General features: G+C 47.0%; 1 protein-coding gene across 8 annotated transcripts in view; it reads left to right on the plus strand.

The window, feature by feature from the left end:
• TMEM44 (transmembrane protein 44) overlaps positions 1-13,109 on the plus strand; it is a 32,336-nt gene that overhangs the window by 8,064 nt on the left and 11,163 nt on the right. For 5 of the 8 annotated variants that reach the window (XR_001518171.2, XM_015600197.2, XM_006906165.3 and 2 more), the window contains exons 7-10: positions 2,621-2,791; positions 4,137-4,265; positions 5,391-5,495; positions 10,279-10,437. Coding sequence is in view for 6 of the 8 variants with exons in the window: in XM_015600197.2 (XP_015455683.1) it covers positions 2,621-2,791; positions 4,137-4,265; positions 5,391-5,495; positions 10,279-10,437 (564 nt within the window). In the remaining 2 variants the exon portion in view is untranslated. The remainder of the gene's footprint in view (positions 1-2,620; positions 2,792-4,136; positions 4,266-5,390; positions 5,496-10,278; positions 10,438-13,109) is intronic. The other 3 variants (XR_003044075.1, XM_025041945.1, XM_015600212.2) reach the window with 2 other exon arrangements.

Here is a 13,109-nt window from a genome sequence, read left to right on the forward strand (position 1 = left end):
TTTCTTGTCTGGTGGCAGCATTACTCCAGTGTTCATGTGGCATTCTCCCTGTGTGTGCATTTTCATGTGACCTCCCCTCGATATATGTCTGTGTCCGACTTTTCCCTTTTTATAAGGACACAGTCCTATTGGATTAAGGCCCACCCTGATGACCTCATCTTAACTCAGTCATCTGCAAAGACCTCCCCATTTCCAAATAAGGTCACAGTCACAGGCTCTGGGGTTGGGACTTTAACAGCTTTTGGAGGATAACAGTTCAACCCATAACACCGCCTAAAGGAGCCCAGGCCCTCTCCGACACTGTGTCCCTCACTCCGCTTCATTTTCTCCATAACATTTGTCACAATCTGAAATTAGCTCTTTCAGTTATTTACCAAGTTGTTATCTCGCTAACAAGAGAGAGAAACGTCAGCTCCGTGACAGCCATAGCCTTGTCTGTTTTAGACCCCACTGTATTCCAGTGCTTGGTAACAAACACTTGTTAATAAGTGACTTAATATGGCTTGGAAAAAAGGAAGCTCATAGATGTAGGAATCAGAAGGGCTGTGTTGGGGCAGAAAGAGCAGCCTAGTTTTCTGCAGTCTTAGAGAACAGAACCAAGACCAAGACTAGCAAGAGGTTGGGGGCAGGAGGGGGCACTTCTCATTCATGGGTTAGACACCTTGCACAGTGCGCGGCATGTTGAGAGCAATCGGTATTGTTATTCCTACCTTAGGAGGTAGTGGGCTTCCTATCACTAAAGGCATTCGAGCTTGATGGCAACTTGGCAGGAAGATAAATGATTGCATTGGGATTAGGCTGAGCAGTCTCTGAAGGGCTGCCAGACCTGAGTGTCTCTGGTCCCATGAAGAAGAGCCCAGAGCCCAGGTCCCCTTATTAGGAGGAAACCCAGTAGGGTTTGAGGTATTTAGGGAAGATGAGCCAGCATGGCCTTGGACCCTGGATTCCCCAGAATCTGCTTCTAATTTGCCCTTTAAGGGAGTGCTAAGGAGTGAAATGGCTGGGTGACTTTGGTGGGAGAAGTTTCTATTCTTCTAAAAGCATTTCCATGGACAATGATGTACCCGCTGACCAGTAAAGCATTGTGCTGACAACAGCAGGAGTCATCGTATCTGCAGGAGCCAACTGAGGCATCCCTGCTTCCAGCCCCCAGCATGGATTTACCAGGCAGCCACCAGGATGTCCTCCCAACGTTCTGTCCTGACCTGCTAGATGAGGCCCATGTGTGCTGGAGAAATTCCTGGACGTATCAAGTCACCAAGCCAGTTCCATTCTTCAAGAGGTTATTAAGCACCTGCTGTGTGTCCAGCACCGCAGGCAAATAGAGCCCTATAGGCCCTAGTACTGACCCTGAAAAAAGATTGAAGTTTTGAAGTCAGTGGGCCCCGTGAATGGGTTGGCATGTGAGAGCGAGCTTCCCCAGCGTGAGCTAATCCTGGGCAGTCGCAAGAGGCAGCAGGCCCAGGTCCTAGCTCAGCTCTGCAAGTCAGCTACCCTCTCTGGCTGTCAGCGTCCTCTGTAACATGGAGAAGGGGGGTAGGCGGGAAGATCGCCAGGTGCGTCTCACCATAGCAGTGCTGACTGGGACAAGCTGCTTCCCGGGCTCTGTGAGGAAGGGGCGCTGTCTCCACCCTCAGTCTCTGGGGCCACCCGTTCATCTGGGTGCTGTTTTTATTTGGGGCATGGTGGGCCAGAAACAAAGAGGTCCGAGAACCAAACTAGGAGGAAATATAACACTCCTGAGGAATCTTTTTGAGAGTTAAAATAAAAATGGAGGAAAATGGCCCAAACAAGCTCTTTCCTTTGAATTTTTTCCATTGCCTAGCCAAGGCCTTTATATTTCTAAATATGTCATCTAATGAGCAAACTAAGTTATATTTATGTATTAATTTAAACATACTATGTAATAGGAAATATGTAATTGGAAATAATATTTGTGTCTATACGAAAGGTATATATAAAGTGACTTTATACCTGTAAAGTATACTTACATATATATATGTTGCATGTTTCCTTTTTTAAAAAAACAATATTTCTATTACTCATTCTCTAAAAATATCCTCTTGGTTTCAAAATGTCAAGAAAGTCACCTCTAATTTTCCTGACTTTCTGGTCTGGCCTTGGCTCTTCATAATTCAGTCTCCCTCATGTTCTCTGAGCCGACATTCACAAGCCTCTGCCCAGTGCAGGTGCCAAGGTGGTGAGGACCTTGGCTCTGCTCTCAGAAGCCCTCTGTCTGTTGGGCAGACAGATGTGTAGGGAGCTAAGTCATGCTCAGGGTGAAAGGCACGTCAATAGAGGGGTGTGTCAGGTGTGACGGGACACAGAAGAGGGAGTTAGTTGCTACGCTTAGGGTAGAAGTGGTAAGGGATGGTTTCCCTGAGCTGAATTTAAGCCAGGTTTTGAGGGATGAGTAGGAGCTCAGCAGGTGAAGGCAGCAGCTTGAGCAAAAGCCAGAAACCCAATAGAAGTAGCATCTTTGGGGACTTGGCATGGGCAGAAGGCTGGCCCTCCAACCTGCTATGCCACCAGGGCCCTGGCTCTTAGCTCTAAAAGAGCTAGCAGGGTGGGGGGGATGGCAGTGCTCCTCCCTGCCCAGCTCTCTCTTCTCTCTGCCCAGTGCCAGGGTAAGACGTTTCCCTCCATCCACCTGTGGACCCGGCTCCTGTCGGCCCTGGCTGGCCTCCTCTATGCCTCAGCCATCGTGGCCCACGACCAGCGGCCTGAGTACCTGCTGCGGGCTACCCCCTGGTTCCTGACTTCCCTAGGTCGTGCTGCGCTGGACCTCGCTGTATCCGCCCCAGGCCCAGGGGGCTTGACTGCCTGTATCTCATCTCCTCCCTGCCCCTGCCATGCCCTCCTTCCCTCTTGCTAGATGGAGCTCTCTCTCAGTGGTTTGAAGCCTGGGGCAGGCAGACACGATTATAATGTGCAATTTTGTTTCGTGTCCTGTTTTTAAAAAAATAAGAATAATTATCTCTTGGCCGGAGCTCTGTGAAACAGCAAAGGGGGAGTGTGACGGTTACTGGCCCTAGGATCAAAAGAGCCAGATTCCACGCTCAGTTCTGCTCCAGGCCTGGGTCAGTCCCTGCCCTCTCATCTGTTTCCCCATCTCTGCCTTGCCTTTCTCACAGACTGGGAAAAGGCTTTGCAAGCCGGCCTGCTGTGCGGGGCTAATCATTCCCCCTGGTCTCGTTGATGCTGGAGCCTGGGGTGGGAAAGCAGGGATAAGAGTTGACAAGGGCTGCCCTTCCTTGGTGACTGTGAGCGGTTCCCCAGGGGGTGTTTCTGGATGTGCCGACACCCCAGTGACCTTGGCATGAGGACCTCAAGGGCAAGCTAAGCTCAAACAGTGGTGAGTAGAGATGGTGTGTGTGTTGGGGGCGGGGAGTGGTGGTGGCGAGAAACTTGTGGATTTAGCATAAATGGTTCAGAAACTGATTTTCTCAAGTACTATGTTAGTTTGCTAGAGCTGCCATTACAAATTGCCACCCACCTGATGGTTTAGATAACAGAAATTTATTTTCTCAGCTCTGGAGGCAAGACGTCTGAAATCCAGGCAGGGCCACACTCTCCCCAAAGGCTCTACAGGGGAACCTTTCCTTGCCCCTTCCAGCTTCTGCTGGCTCCTGGTGTTCTTTGGCTTGTGAGCATAATTTTCATTTCTGCCTCTGTCTTCGTACGGCCTTCTTCCCTTTGCGTACCTCTGTGTGTCCTCTCCTCTTTTTATAAGGACTCCCGTCATGGGATTTAGGGTCCACCTTAATCTACTGTGACCCTATCTTAACTAATTATTGAGTTACACATTTTGAGATTTCAGGTGGATATGAATTTGGGGGGAGACGCTGTTCAACACACTACAGGTGATGTCCCTGTAAGCCAAGCCCTTCAAGGGAGATAGTTCTTAACATGCTTTTGTTTAACAAGCGTTTCCTAAGTGTCCGTTAAAGGCAGGGTCTTGCTGGGTGCTGGGCCTGCGTGGGCGATATGTAGGGAGAGTCAGACCTGGCCCTGTCCTCAAAGGAGCTCCCCGGCCCGGGGAGGGAGAGCCCAGGGTGGAGCCCTCAGTGCACAGGGGAAGCAGCACCGAGTGGCTGGAGTGCCCTGCTCCCTTGGACCTTAACTCCACTTCCCAGATCATCTTCCTTTCCTGGATGATGAAAAGCAAGATGAGGCGGGCCTTGGGATTTGCCTGTGAAGCCAGAGAGAGCCCCGACACCCAAGCCCTTCTGACCTGCGCAGAGAAAGAGGAAGACAACCAGGAGGCAAGGAACGAGGCTCGGAGGGGGGCAGAGGCGGGGGACTCGCCACAGCCAAGCCTGGGGTCCTGGGGTCCTTCCAAGCTTGGCCAGCTGGTCACTTTAAAAAACGATTTATGCCCAACACTAAGAGTGCCCCCAATAAATAGGATCCTCTATTTTCTCAATTACAACATATTATTTTAAGGTTTTTGATCACTTAATAAATTTTAATATACTGTAAGCAATGTAGATGGGTCAAATGTCCACGTATACTACTTAGTCATTTCCATATCTATATATTTAAGTTTATATACTACATAAATTAATATGTAATCTGAGTTAATGAAACAGAAGATAGTGGTGGGTATGGCCAAGGTACAAGGGTTTTATATAAGTCCTTGCACCACAGATCCAAATTCCCATGAAGTCTCTAATGGGAGGTTATTTTCATCCATTCTAGAAACTGTTATGAAATTATATTTCATAACAAAAAGGAGCTAAAATACTTGAGGAGAGCCCTATGTGTCTTCGTGTTCTGAAGGGAGGAAGTGGAGCCTTTGCAATCTCTTCGGCAGTCCTTTACAGCAACAGTTCTCAAAGTGTGGTCCCTGGACCGGCATCACCTGGAAACGTGTTAGAAATGCAGATTCTCGGGCTTTGCCCAGCTCAACCAAATCCTAAACTGAGGGTGCTTTAATGAGTCCCCTGGGTGCTCCTGACGCACAGGACGGTGTGAGAACCACTGCTTCACAAAAGCATTTATTCAGCACCTGCTGCACCGGTTCCCAAATTTTGCTGTACTTTAGAATCACTGTGGGACTTTTAAACTCTCCAGGTCACATCCATACCAATGAAATCAGAATATCTGGCATGGGTTGGTGTGTGCGAGAGCTAAATATCAGTAGTTTGTTTGTTTGTTTGTTTGTTTGTTTTAAGCTGCCCGGGTGATTCTACTGTGCAGCAAAGTTTGTGACCTCAGAAAGAGAGAGATAAGATATATTTTACGGGAAGCAGAAAGTGAGATGTGCCATAAGAGAACAGAAAACAAAAACTTTAGGGGTTCTTTTGAAGAAAATGAGACCTTGTTTTCAGAAAATGTCTCCTGACTTTAAGAATTCCCCTTTCTATCTCCCTGTCTCTGCTTGAAAGAATTCAGATTGGGTGCCTCTCACCACACTACCACACTGCAAGTCACTAAGGACGATGACAGCCATCAGTCGCTACATGGAGCTGACCATTGAGCCAGTGCAACAGGTGAGTAGCTGTGGGCTACAGCCAGGTGTTCAGAGGATGGGCAGTAGTCATGGAAGGCTTCCTGGAGGAGGTGACCCTTTAGCTACAGGATGGGAAGGATGAGGTAGGGAAGCATGAAAAAGAGGAAGGAACTCTCCAAGTCCTCAGTGGGGGGCCAATAGAGGGGAGTTTGGTTCATGAAAAGCTGGAGAGGAGGTAAGGGTGAGATCGTCACACTATAGAAGCTGACTAACATCTTCAGGTGATGGGAGTCTAGGAGGCTTCTGGTCTAGAGACTCAGGGTCAGATGTGCATTTTAGAGCCATCAGTCAGGCAGTGTTGGAGGACAGACTAGGAGAGAGGAGACTCGAATCAAGACGGTCAGTGAGGGCCACTTGTAAGTCCAAGAAAGGGGTGGTATAACCTGAACCAAGGCTGGAGCAGAGGAAGAAGCAGAGATGGACTGGATAGAGTTGGCAAATAAAGTGTTGAGGAAGTGAGGATGTGGGGATGAGGGAGACGGAGGGCTCCAGATGGCTCTCAGGGTTCTGGCCTGCATGTAGGGGTCCTCAGGAGGAAGAGAGTTAGAAAAAAGAGAGGCGACAAGTCCACTCCACCGTTCCACTACGGCACTAAGACTGTTCTTGTCCAGGTTACCAGTGACCTCCACGTTGCTAAATCCCGGGGTCATTTCTGTCCTACTTGAGACTCAACTCACTTGGCCACTAGCTGCTCGTGACTTCCGGGACCCTCACTCTCCTGGCTTTGCTGCCCGCCTCACAGGCCTTCTTTCCCCCTCACTCCTGCTGCCTCCTCCTGCTGAGCCTGACTTTAAGGTTGTAGGACCCCAAGCGCCGTCTCGGCAGGTCCTCCTTCTCTCGGTGTCCTCTTTCAGTCTCATAATGCCACAGCTCTGCACACCAGCTCTTGCCGATTTCCATCATGTGTTTCTCCATCCCGTTCCCCTCCCTCCATTCCAATCTTGGCTGCAGGCTGCCTATCTAGTGTCACCACATGGCATCTCACACTTTCTGTGTCCAAAATGGAATTCTGGATTTTCATGCCCAGACCTCTCCCCATCTTCCTCAACTCAGCAAAGGACACCACTGTCCGTATAGTCGGTCAAACCCACATTTCTCTCTTCCCCTCACTGCGGGGCCCTGCCCATCTGATACATTTTTCAAGTTTTGCCAATACTGCTTTTTAAATAGATCCAGCAGCCTCATAACCGGTTTTCCTCTCCACTGCTATTTTTGTTCCATCTTTTCCATCTGCAAGGATTACTTACATAAGTAAATTACATCTTGTTCTTCATTTGTTTAAAGCACTCTGCTGGCTTCCCATTTCACACAGAATCGAAACCCCGTACCCAGACTCCCAAGCCCCTGCCAGCCCAGCACCGCTCCCTGATTGTCTTCTGTTCTCTTTACTCTTCTCTCGAAGCTCAGGATTTCTTTTTGTTCCTCTGCCTAGATGCTCTTCCTTCTGATTTTTTTTTTTTTTTTTTTTTTACATAGCTGCCTTTTCTTATCTTCAGACTTCAGTTAAAATGCCACCTTCAGAAAAGGCCTTCCCCGACCACCCATCCAAAAGTAGCTTCCATTTCATCTCTCTGTTGTATTACTTTATTATTACCTTTTTAAATGCTCTGCAAAGCACTTAGGATCTTTTACTTTTGTTCGTTGTCTGTTTCCTGCTGGGATACATACACTTTGTGTCCTTCTGTTTGTTTCCCTAGTCTCTGGTGTGTCGAGTCACATCACGGGCTCTCAGTACAGGTGTGTCTGGAACACGGAGTTCAGTGCTGAGCGGCCTGTAGGGACATACTGATACTCAGAGAGAGTGTGGATCTGAGACACAGATTTTACTCTTTGTTGTTGTTCTTTGGAATGTGGGTGCAAAGAACCAGTATGTGCTGTAAGTGCGGTACAGGGGATTCAGAGCATGCTTTCACAATTAAGAGCCCACTTCGGCCATTAAACCCTTCTTCTGATGGGAGGATGGGTGAGTGATGGGAGGCCCTGAGGAAAGCACGAGGAACCCTGGCAACATCTGGCCAAAGCTTTGCACAAGAAACTTTTAAATTATGGAACTTCTGAAAAATAATAGTGCAAAAGTGGCATTCACTTTAACCTTTCCAGTACCTGAATCTTGAGTGGATACCTGCTGGCGAACAGACTCCATGAAAGAAGAGTGTGTTCCTCCTTTATTTTCTTCCGCTGAGGGCCACCAGCATATTTTTAAGCCAATACTTGCACTTGACCTCTTCCTTCTGTATCCACCAGAGGGCGAGAGGTGTCTTTGAGACAGCTCCCCGCAGAAGGCCTAGAGCCCTTACCTTCCAGCCTGGGCAGGAAGCCACCTCACTGGGCTCTAGGGCCTCTATACCCATGGAGGTCTATTTATTGAGGGCTAGCTACTTGCCTGGCTCTGAGTAAATAATAAAAGCCAACGCTTCCATGATGCTTATCATACTGATCCAAGTGCTTTACATAGATTAACTCTTTTAAACCTCACAGCCAACTCCTGAGGTACCAACCTCATTTTACAGATAAGGAAAATGGGGCACAGAGAGGTTAAACAACTTGCTCAGGGTCACACAGTTTGTCAATGGTAGAACCAGGATTCAAACTTGCCTCTTCCTGAGTCTGTGCCCTTGACCACTATACATACTGCCTCTTGGGCATAATGACTGACACCAAGAAGGTACTTGATAAATAGTTGTTTTTTGATATTGTCATTAACAATTTTTTACAATCTATGCAGTAGATAACTATGATTATTTCTATTGGTATTTATTAATAATTAATAATTTTATTATTATTTTAAACTGAGTCATAGAGAAGATTGTCACTTGCCCAAGTTCCCATAGTTAGAAAATCACAGATACAGGTTTCAGACTAAACCTGTCTGATTTTGAGACTTCAGCTTTTATAAAGAGAACATACTCTCTGTGCTGCCATATCTTGCCAGGTCAGTTAGCAAATTTTTCCTTTCTTTCATGAGAATGTCCCAATGAGCAAAATTGTAGTGAGATAGGTATACCCTGTTGCCATGTACACTGATATATGTCCTGATCAGACAGCCATCTGGACGTGGGCAAAAAAAGCCGCAAGCTGCTTAGTGTCTCAGTGTTCCCTGCCCCACATTAGTCCGAAGGAAAAAATTTCCAAGAGGTGCAACCCAGGTTCAGGCTGAGTGAAGGGCCTAGGGCCGTGGGATCACAGGGATCAATGGATGGGAGCATTTGAAAACTCAGATTTATTTGTAGATTCAGGTATGTTCAGGCCCCAAGGAATTTATAGAATCTGTCATTGTTGCCTGAGCAGCTTCTGCTTCTCTCAACTCCCCGGCCCTGCCCAGGGGCCGCCCAGCACTCGGCCTCCTCCTGCTCCTTTGTGGACTTTCTCCTGTCCAGCCGACTCACGTGAAAATGTACACTTACACTGGAGTCATGCTCCAGTCACGTTGGAGCCCTGAAGTGATTTGGAGTCCAATATGATGAATAGCCATTCTTCTCATGTGTCTGGGACATTTACATCTGAGCCCCGTGATACTGCTTCAAAGGAGAAAGGCAGGGATTACCACCTCCTTTTATAGATTAGGAAACTGAGATTTAGGGAGAATTAATTTCTTGTGAAGGTCACATGGTTAGTTGGTGGAAGATTCTGGTCCAGAAGGCAGGTTAGGTTGTTCTCCTGGTGGTGCGTCAGTGGAATGACTTGAATCCCGCCCAGCTCTGAAACCTAGGCCAACAGATCTTCAAGGATCTCTGAGGAAGTGCCCACCCCCAACCCTCATGGGAGTCCTGTAGGAGGAAGCTCTCTTCTGAGATAGATGGATGGATGGATGGATAGATAGATAGATAGATAGATAGATAGATAGATAGGTAGATAGATAGAGATAGGTAGGTAGGTAGGTAGGTAGGTAGGTAGATAGATAGATAAAGATATATGATAGATTGATGATTGGTTGATAGAAGATGGACTGATAGATAATAAAATATAAATAGAAAGATAGATGATTGATAGATGATAGGTAGCTAGACAGATGATTGGTAGATAATGTAGAGAAGGTAATAGAATATAGATAGAAAGATGATACATAGATAAATAGATGATTGACAGTAGATAGATAGATAGATGATGGATAGATAGATCGGGAATCTCCCTTAAACATTCCCAACTCACTCTGCTGCTGCTGGATATGAGTCAGCAAAGCCTCTATAGAGTGCATTTTTGGCAATAGCTGTCCAGATTACAAATGCACATACCCTCTGATCCCTAAATTCCACTTCTAGGAATTTATCTTTAAAATACCCTGAAATTTTGGATGTACGATATAATTTAGTACAGTCAGTATTGATTGTAAAAGTGAGAAATTGAAAATACCCTAAAGGTTCATCAGTAGGGGATTAGTTAAGTACATTGTGAACACATATACAATGCTGTCCCGCCATCCCCCCCACCCCACCAAATCTCATATAGTCCTATCTCTGAGACAATGTTAAGTTAAAAAAAAAGCAAGATACATAAAAAGGTGTAGAGCATGCTACCACTTGTGGAAGTAAGGGTAAATAAGTGTATATGCATTTGATTGTCTAGACTATCTGGAAGGATGCACAGGAAAGGGAGCAAGGCTGCCTCGAGAGAGTACAGGATGGCTGGGGGATGCGGGGGGAAGCAGGCGCTGCTTTCTACACCCTTTCCTATCTTTTAAACTGGAGTACGCGAGTGCTTTGACAATTCAGAAACGAAGAAGTAAATTGAGTGTCCTTGCCTGCCCTTCCCCACACACCTTGCAGGCAGGCTGCAGCACCAGCAGGCTGCCTGGTGACGGACAGACCAGCACGGGAGATGCACCCCTGCAGGAGCCCCCCTCGTACCCACCCGTTCAAGTCATCCGGGCCCGTGTGTCTTCCAGCAGCTCCTCCGAGGTCCCCTCCATCAACTCCGACCTTGAGGTACACGCTGTTGCCTGCCAGTGGGTGCGTGGGCATCCTCCTTTACCCACTTATGCTGCGGTTCGTGAATCCGCCTACACTAACCTCATGCCTGCAAAATAATGAATAAGCCTCCGCCGGCTTCTGCACAAGGAGTTTCCCACACTGTCAGTGCTGAGAAGGGGTTTCCAAATTAGTCGGGGAAACACTGCATAGTGCAGCGCAGTCTCGAAGAATCACTTGCACATTCAAGTTTTAAAAAAAATTAATGCATGAATAATAAACTTCGAAAGGGGCTCGGTGTTTCCCAAAGCCTTCTGACCATGGGAGCATTTGTGTTCTTCCCCCACCCCTTTCCCCACTCCGGAGCACCACCTGTACCCTATGGTGCCATCAGGGTCATACACGGGGTCATATGAGACTGACATTTTCATAAACTTTACTTCATTTTGAATTTTTGGATCTGTGAACAAAACATGTCACATTTCAGATACAATGAATGGGTTAACCCTCGGGGCGGAGCTGCCCTGCTACTCTCAGTCCTACAGCTGTGGTTTCCAGCCCTGTTTACCAGGGAGTTTCCCTTTGTGGAAATTAAGAACAAGGATGGTGCGGTGGACATGTGCTGTCAGCAAGAGACTGTCAGCTGTTTTTCGGGGGGCGGAGGAAGGACTGTCTTTTATTCTGGGTTTCTGTTCTATTATTTTGGTGTTAAAATGCCCTTTTATGAAATGATGATAATAATATATAGTAGTTGGTGTTGAGATTTTTGTTTTGGTTTTAATGGCCTTATTTGGCAAAATAATCCATTAGCTGTTCTAAGTCCCTCGAATTTGTTGAGCTCAAAATCGACCCTGGAATCTGAACAGCCTCAGAGCCGTCGATCCATCGGGTAAAGTCTGGTTCCCAGTGTGAGGTTCCAGACCTTTCACGCCTGCCCCAGCCTCGTGCCCCTCCCCTGCCTCACCCACATGTTCCCTTGGCCATAGACTCTTCTCCTAACCCCCAGCCTCTGGGCCTTTCTACCTGGGGTTTTCTCTGGCCCAATTTTCATGTGTCAGAATCCTATCCAGATGCTACCTGCTATGTGAAACTAATCCCCCACCCCGCCACACATGCGCGTGCACAGACTCACACATGCACACACACCAGACAATAATGGCTCCTTCCCTTGGGTGCCTAGAGCATATACCTCTCTCACAAAACTTCCATTGTTTGCCCTGTAGCTGGTGAGCTGTCAGGGCCTGTCTCCCCTGCCAGGCTGTGCATGAGCTTGTAGGTATAGGGCCTGGACTGCCTTCATCTTTCTCTATGCCTCAATCCTAGAACACAGCTGATCATTAAATGCTGAGTTTTGAGTGAAGAATTCTGCACCAGACCGAGGACCATTTGGGGTCCGTGTATCCCCATATCATTCACTGTTATTTATTTCTTGGATCCAGTCACTCAAGGCACATGGCTTTGGCAGCCTGGAGGCAGCAGTCTGGGCAGAAATCTAAGATTTAACACAGAAAGAAAGAGCCTGACAGCAAAGTACGTTCAGTGAGGAGAAGGGACAGTTAAGTCGGCAAGTCAGGAAGGAACTGGAGAGAGCGAGAAACAACATTCGCTCCCTGGAAACAAGGGTGATTTTTGTTGCCCACCTACAATTAAGCTAAGGACTGGGCAGGGACCTTGAGAAATTCGGACGTTTGTCTGTGGCTGGTTTGGGCCATTTCTCTGTTTTGCACTCTTTGCTCTTCCCTTACTATATTCTCTCTCTCTTTTTAGACATTTATTATTTTTTTAACTATATACATTCCAAGGGGGCAAGGTCACACTCTTAAATTAGGTAAATGGAAATGAATGCTTCTGCCCACTTCAAAAGGAAAATATTTTAGAAGCACAGCTGCCCCAGCCCACGCCCTCTCATAACCCCCAGCACAGTCCTCCTGCTTCATTCCCAGAAACATATGTGGTACAAGTGACAAAGCTACAGAGTCCTGAAAAGAAATGCCTTAGAATTTCACTAAACATATACGATAACAGGTCATATGAGTTGTAAAGCTCCCAATACAAATAGTTCGAATGTATGAGCAGGACACAGTGATTATTATAATAGGCATATGATTATTGGGTTGCTGGTAATCTGTATTTTCTCTTCTTAAAAGTAGTACATATTTATCATAAAAAAAATTGGAAAATATAAAGAAGAAAATTAAAATTAACCCAAAAACCTACCAACCCACGACTACCTCTGGGTGAAGGGATTATGAAGGCTTGACAGCCTCCCCTATTTTGGGGGCAATATTCCTTAAGATCCTGGTTTCTTTACAGCTGAATGTGGGCAAGAAGGTGTCTTCTAGCAGATGAGAGTAACATGGCACTTGACCTGTCCGTTTGGTCACGTGGTCAGCAAACATTTTCTGAGGGTGGAATTTGAAAGAAAAATGCATGATGACAGATAGGCTGGCCTGCACCCTGTGCACAGGGTAGAAGGTATTTGGTCAGCTGGGCACAGCCGAGGTCTGATCCCTGCCTGACTCCTCCAGAGCACACACCTAAGGGACTGAAGCGTATGTTTCTATGCTGGAGCCCCAGGTCATCACTTCCTCTGGTTTATGACTTTCTTGCTCCCGGGATTTCATAATTTAAATATTTTGGTGGCATTGGGCTTAGACACCTGGGGCTCTTTCTCTGTCTCTTGAGATGCC

The sequence above is a fragment of the Pteropus alecto genome, unplaced genomic scaffold, assembly GCF_000325575.1.
Source record: "Pteropus alecto unplaced genomic scaffold, ASM32557v1 scaffold311, whole genome shotgun sequence".
NCBI lineage: Eukaryota > Metazoa > Chordata > Mammalia > Chiroptera > Pteropodidae > Pteropus > Pteropus alecto.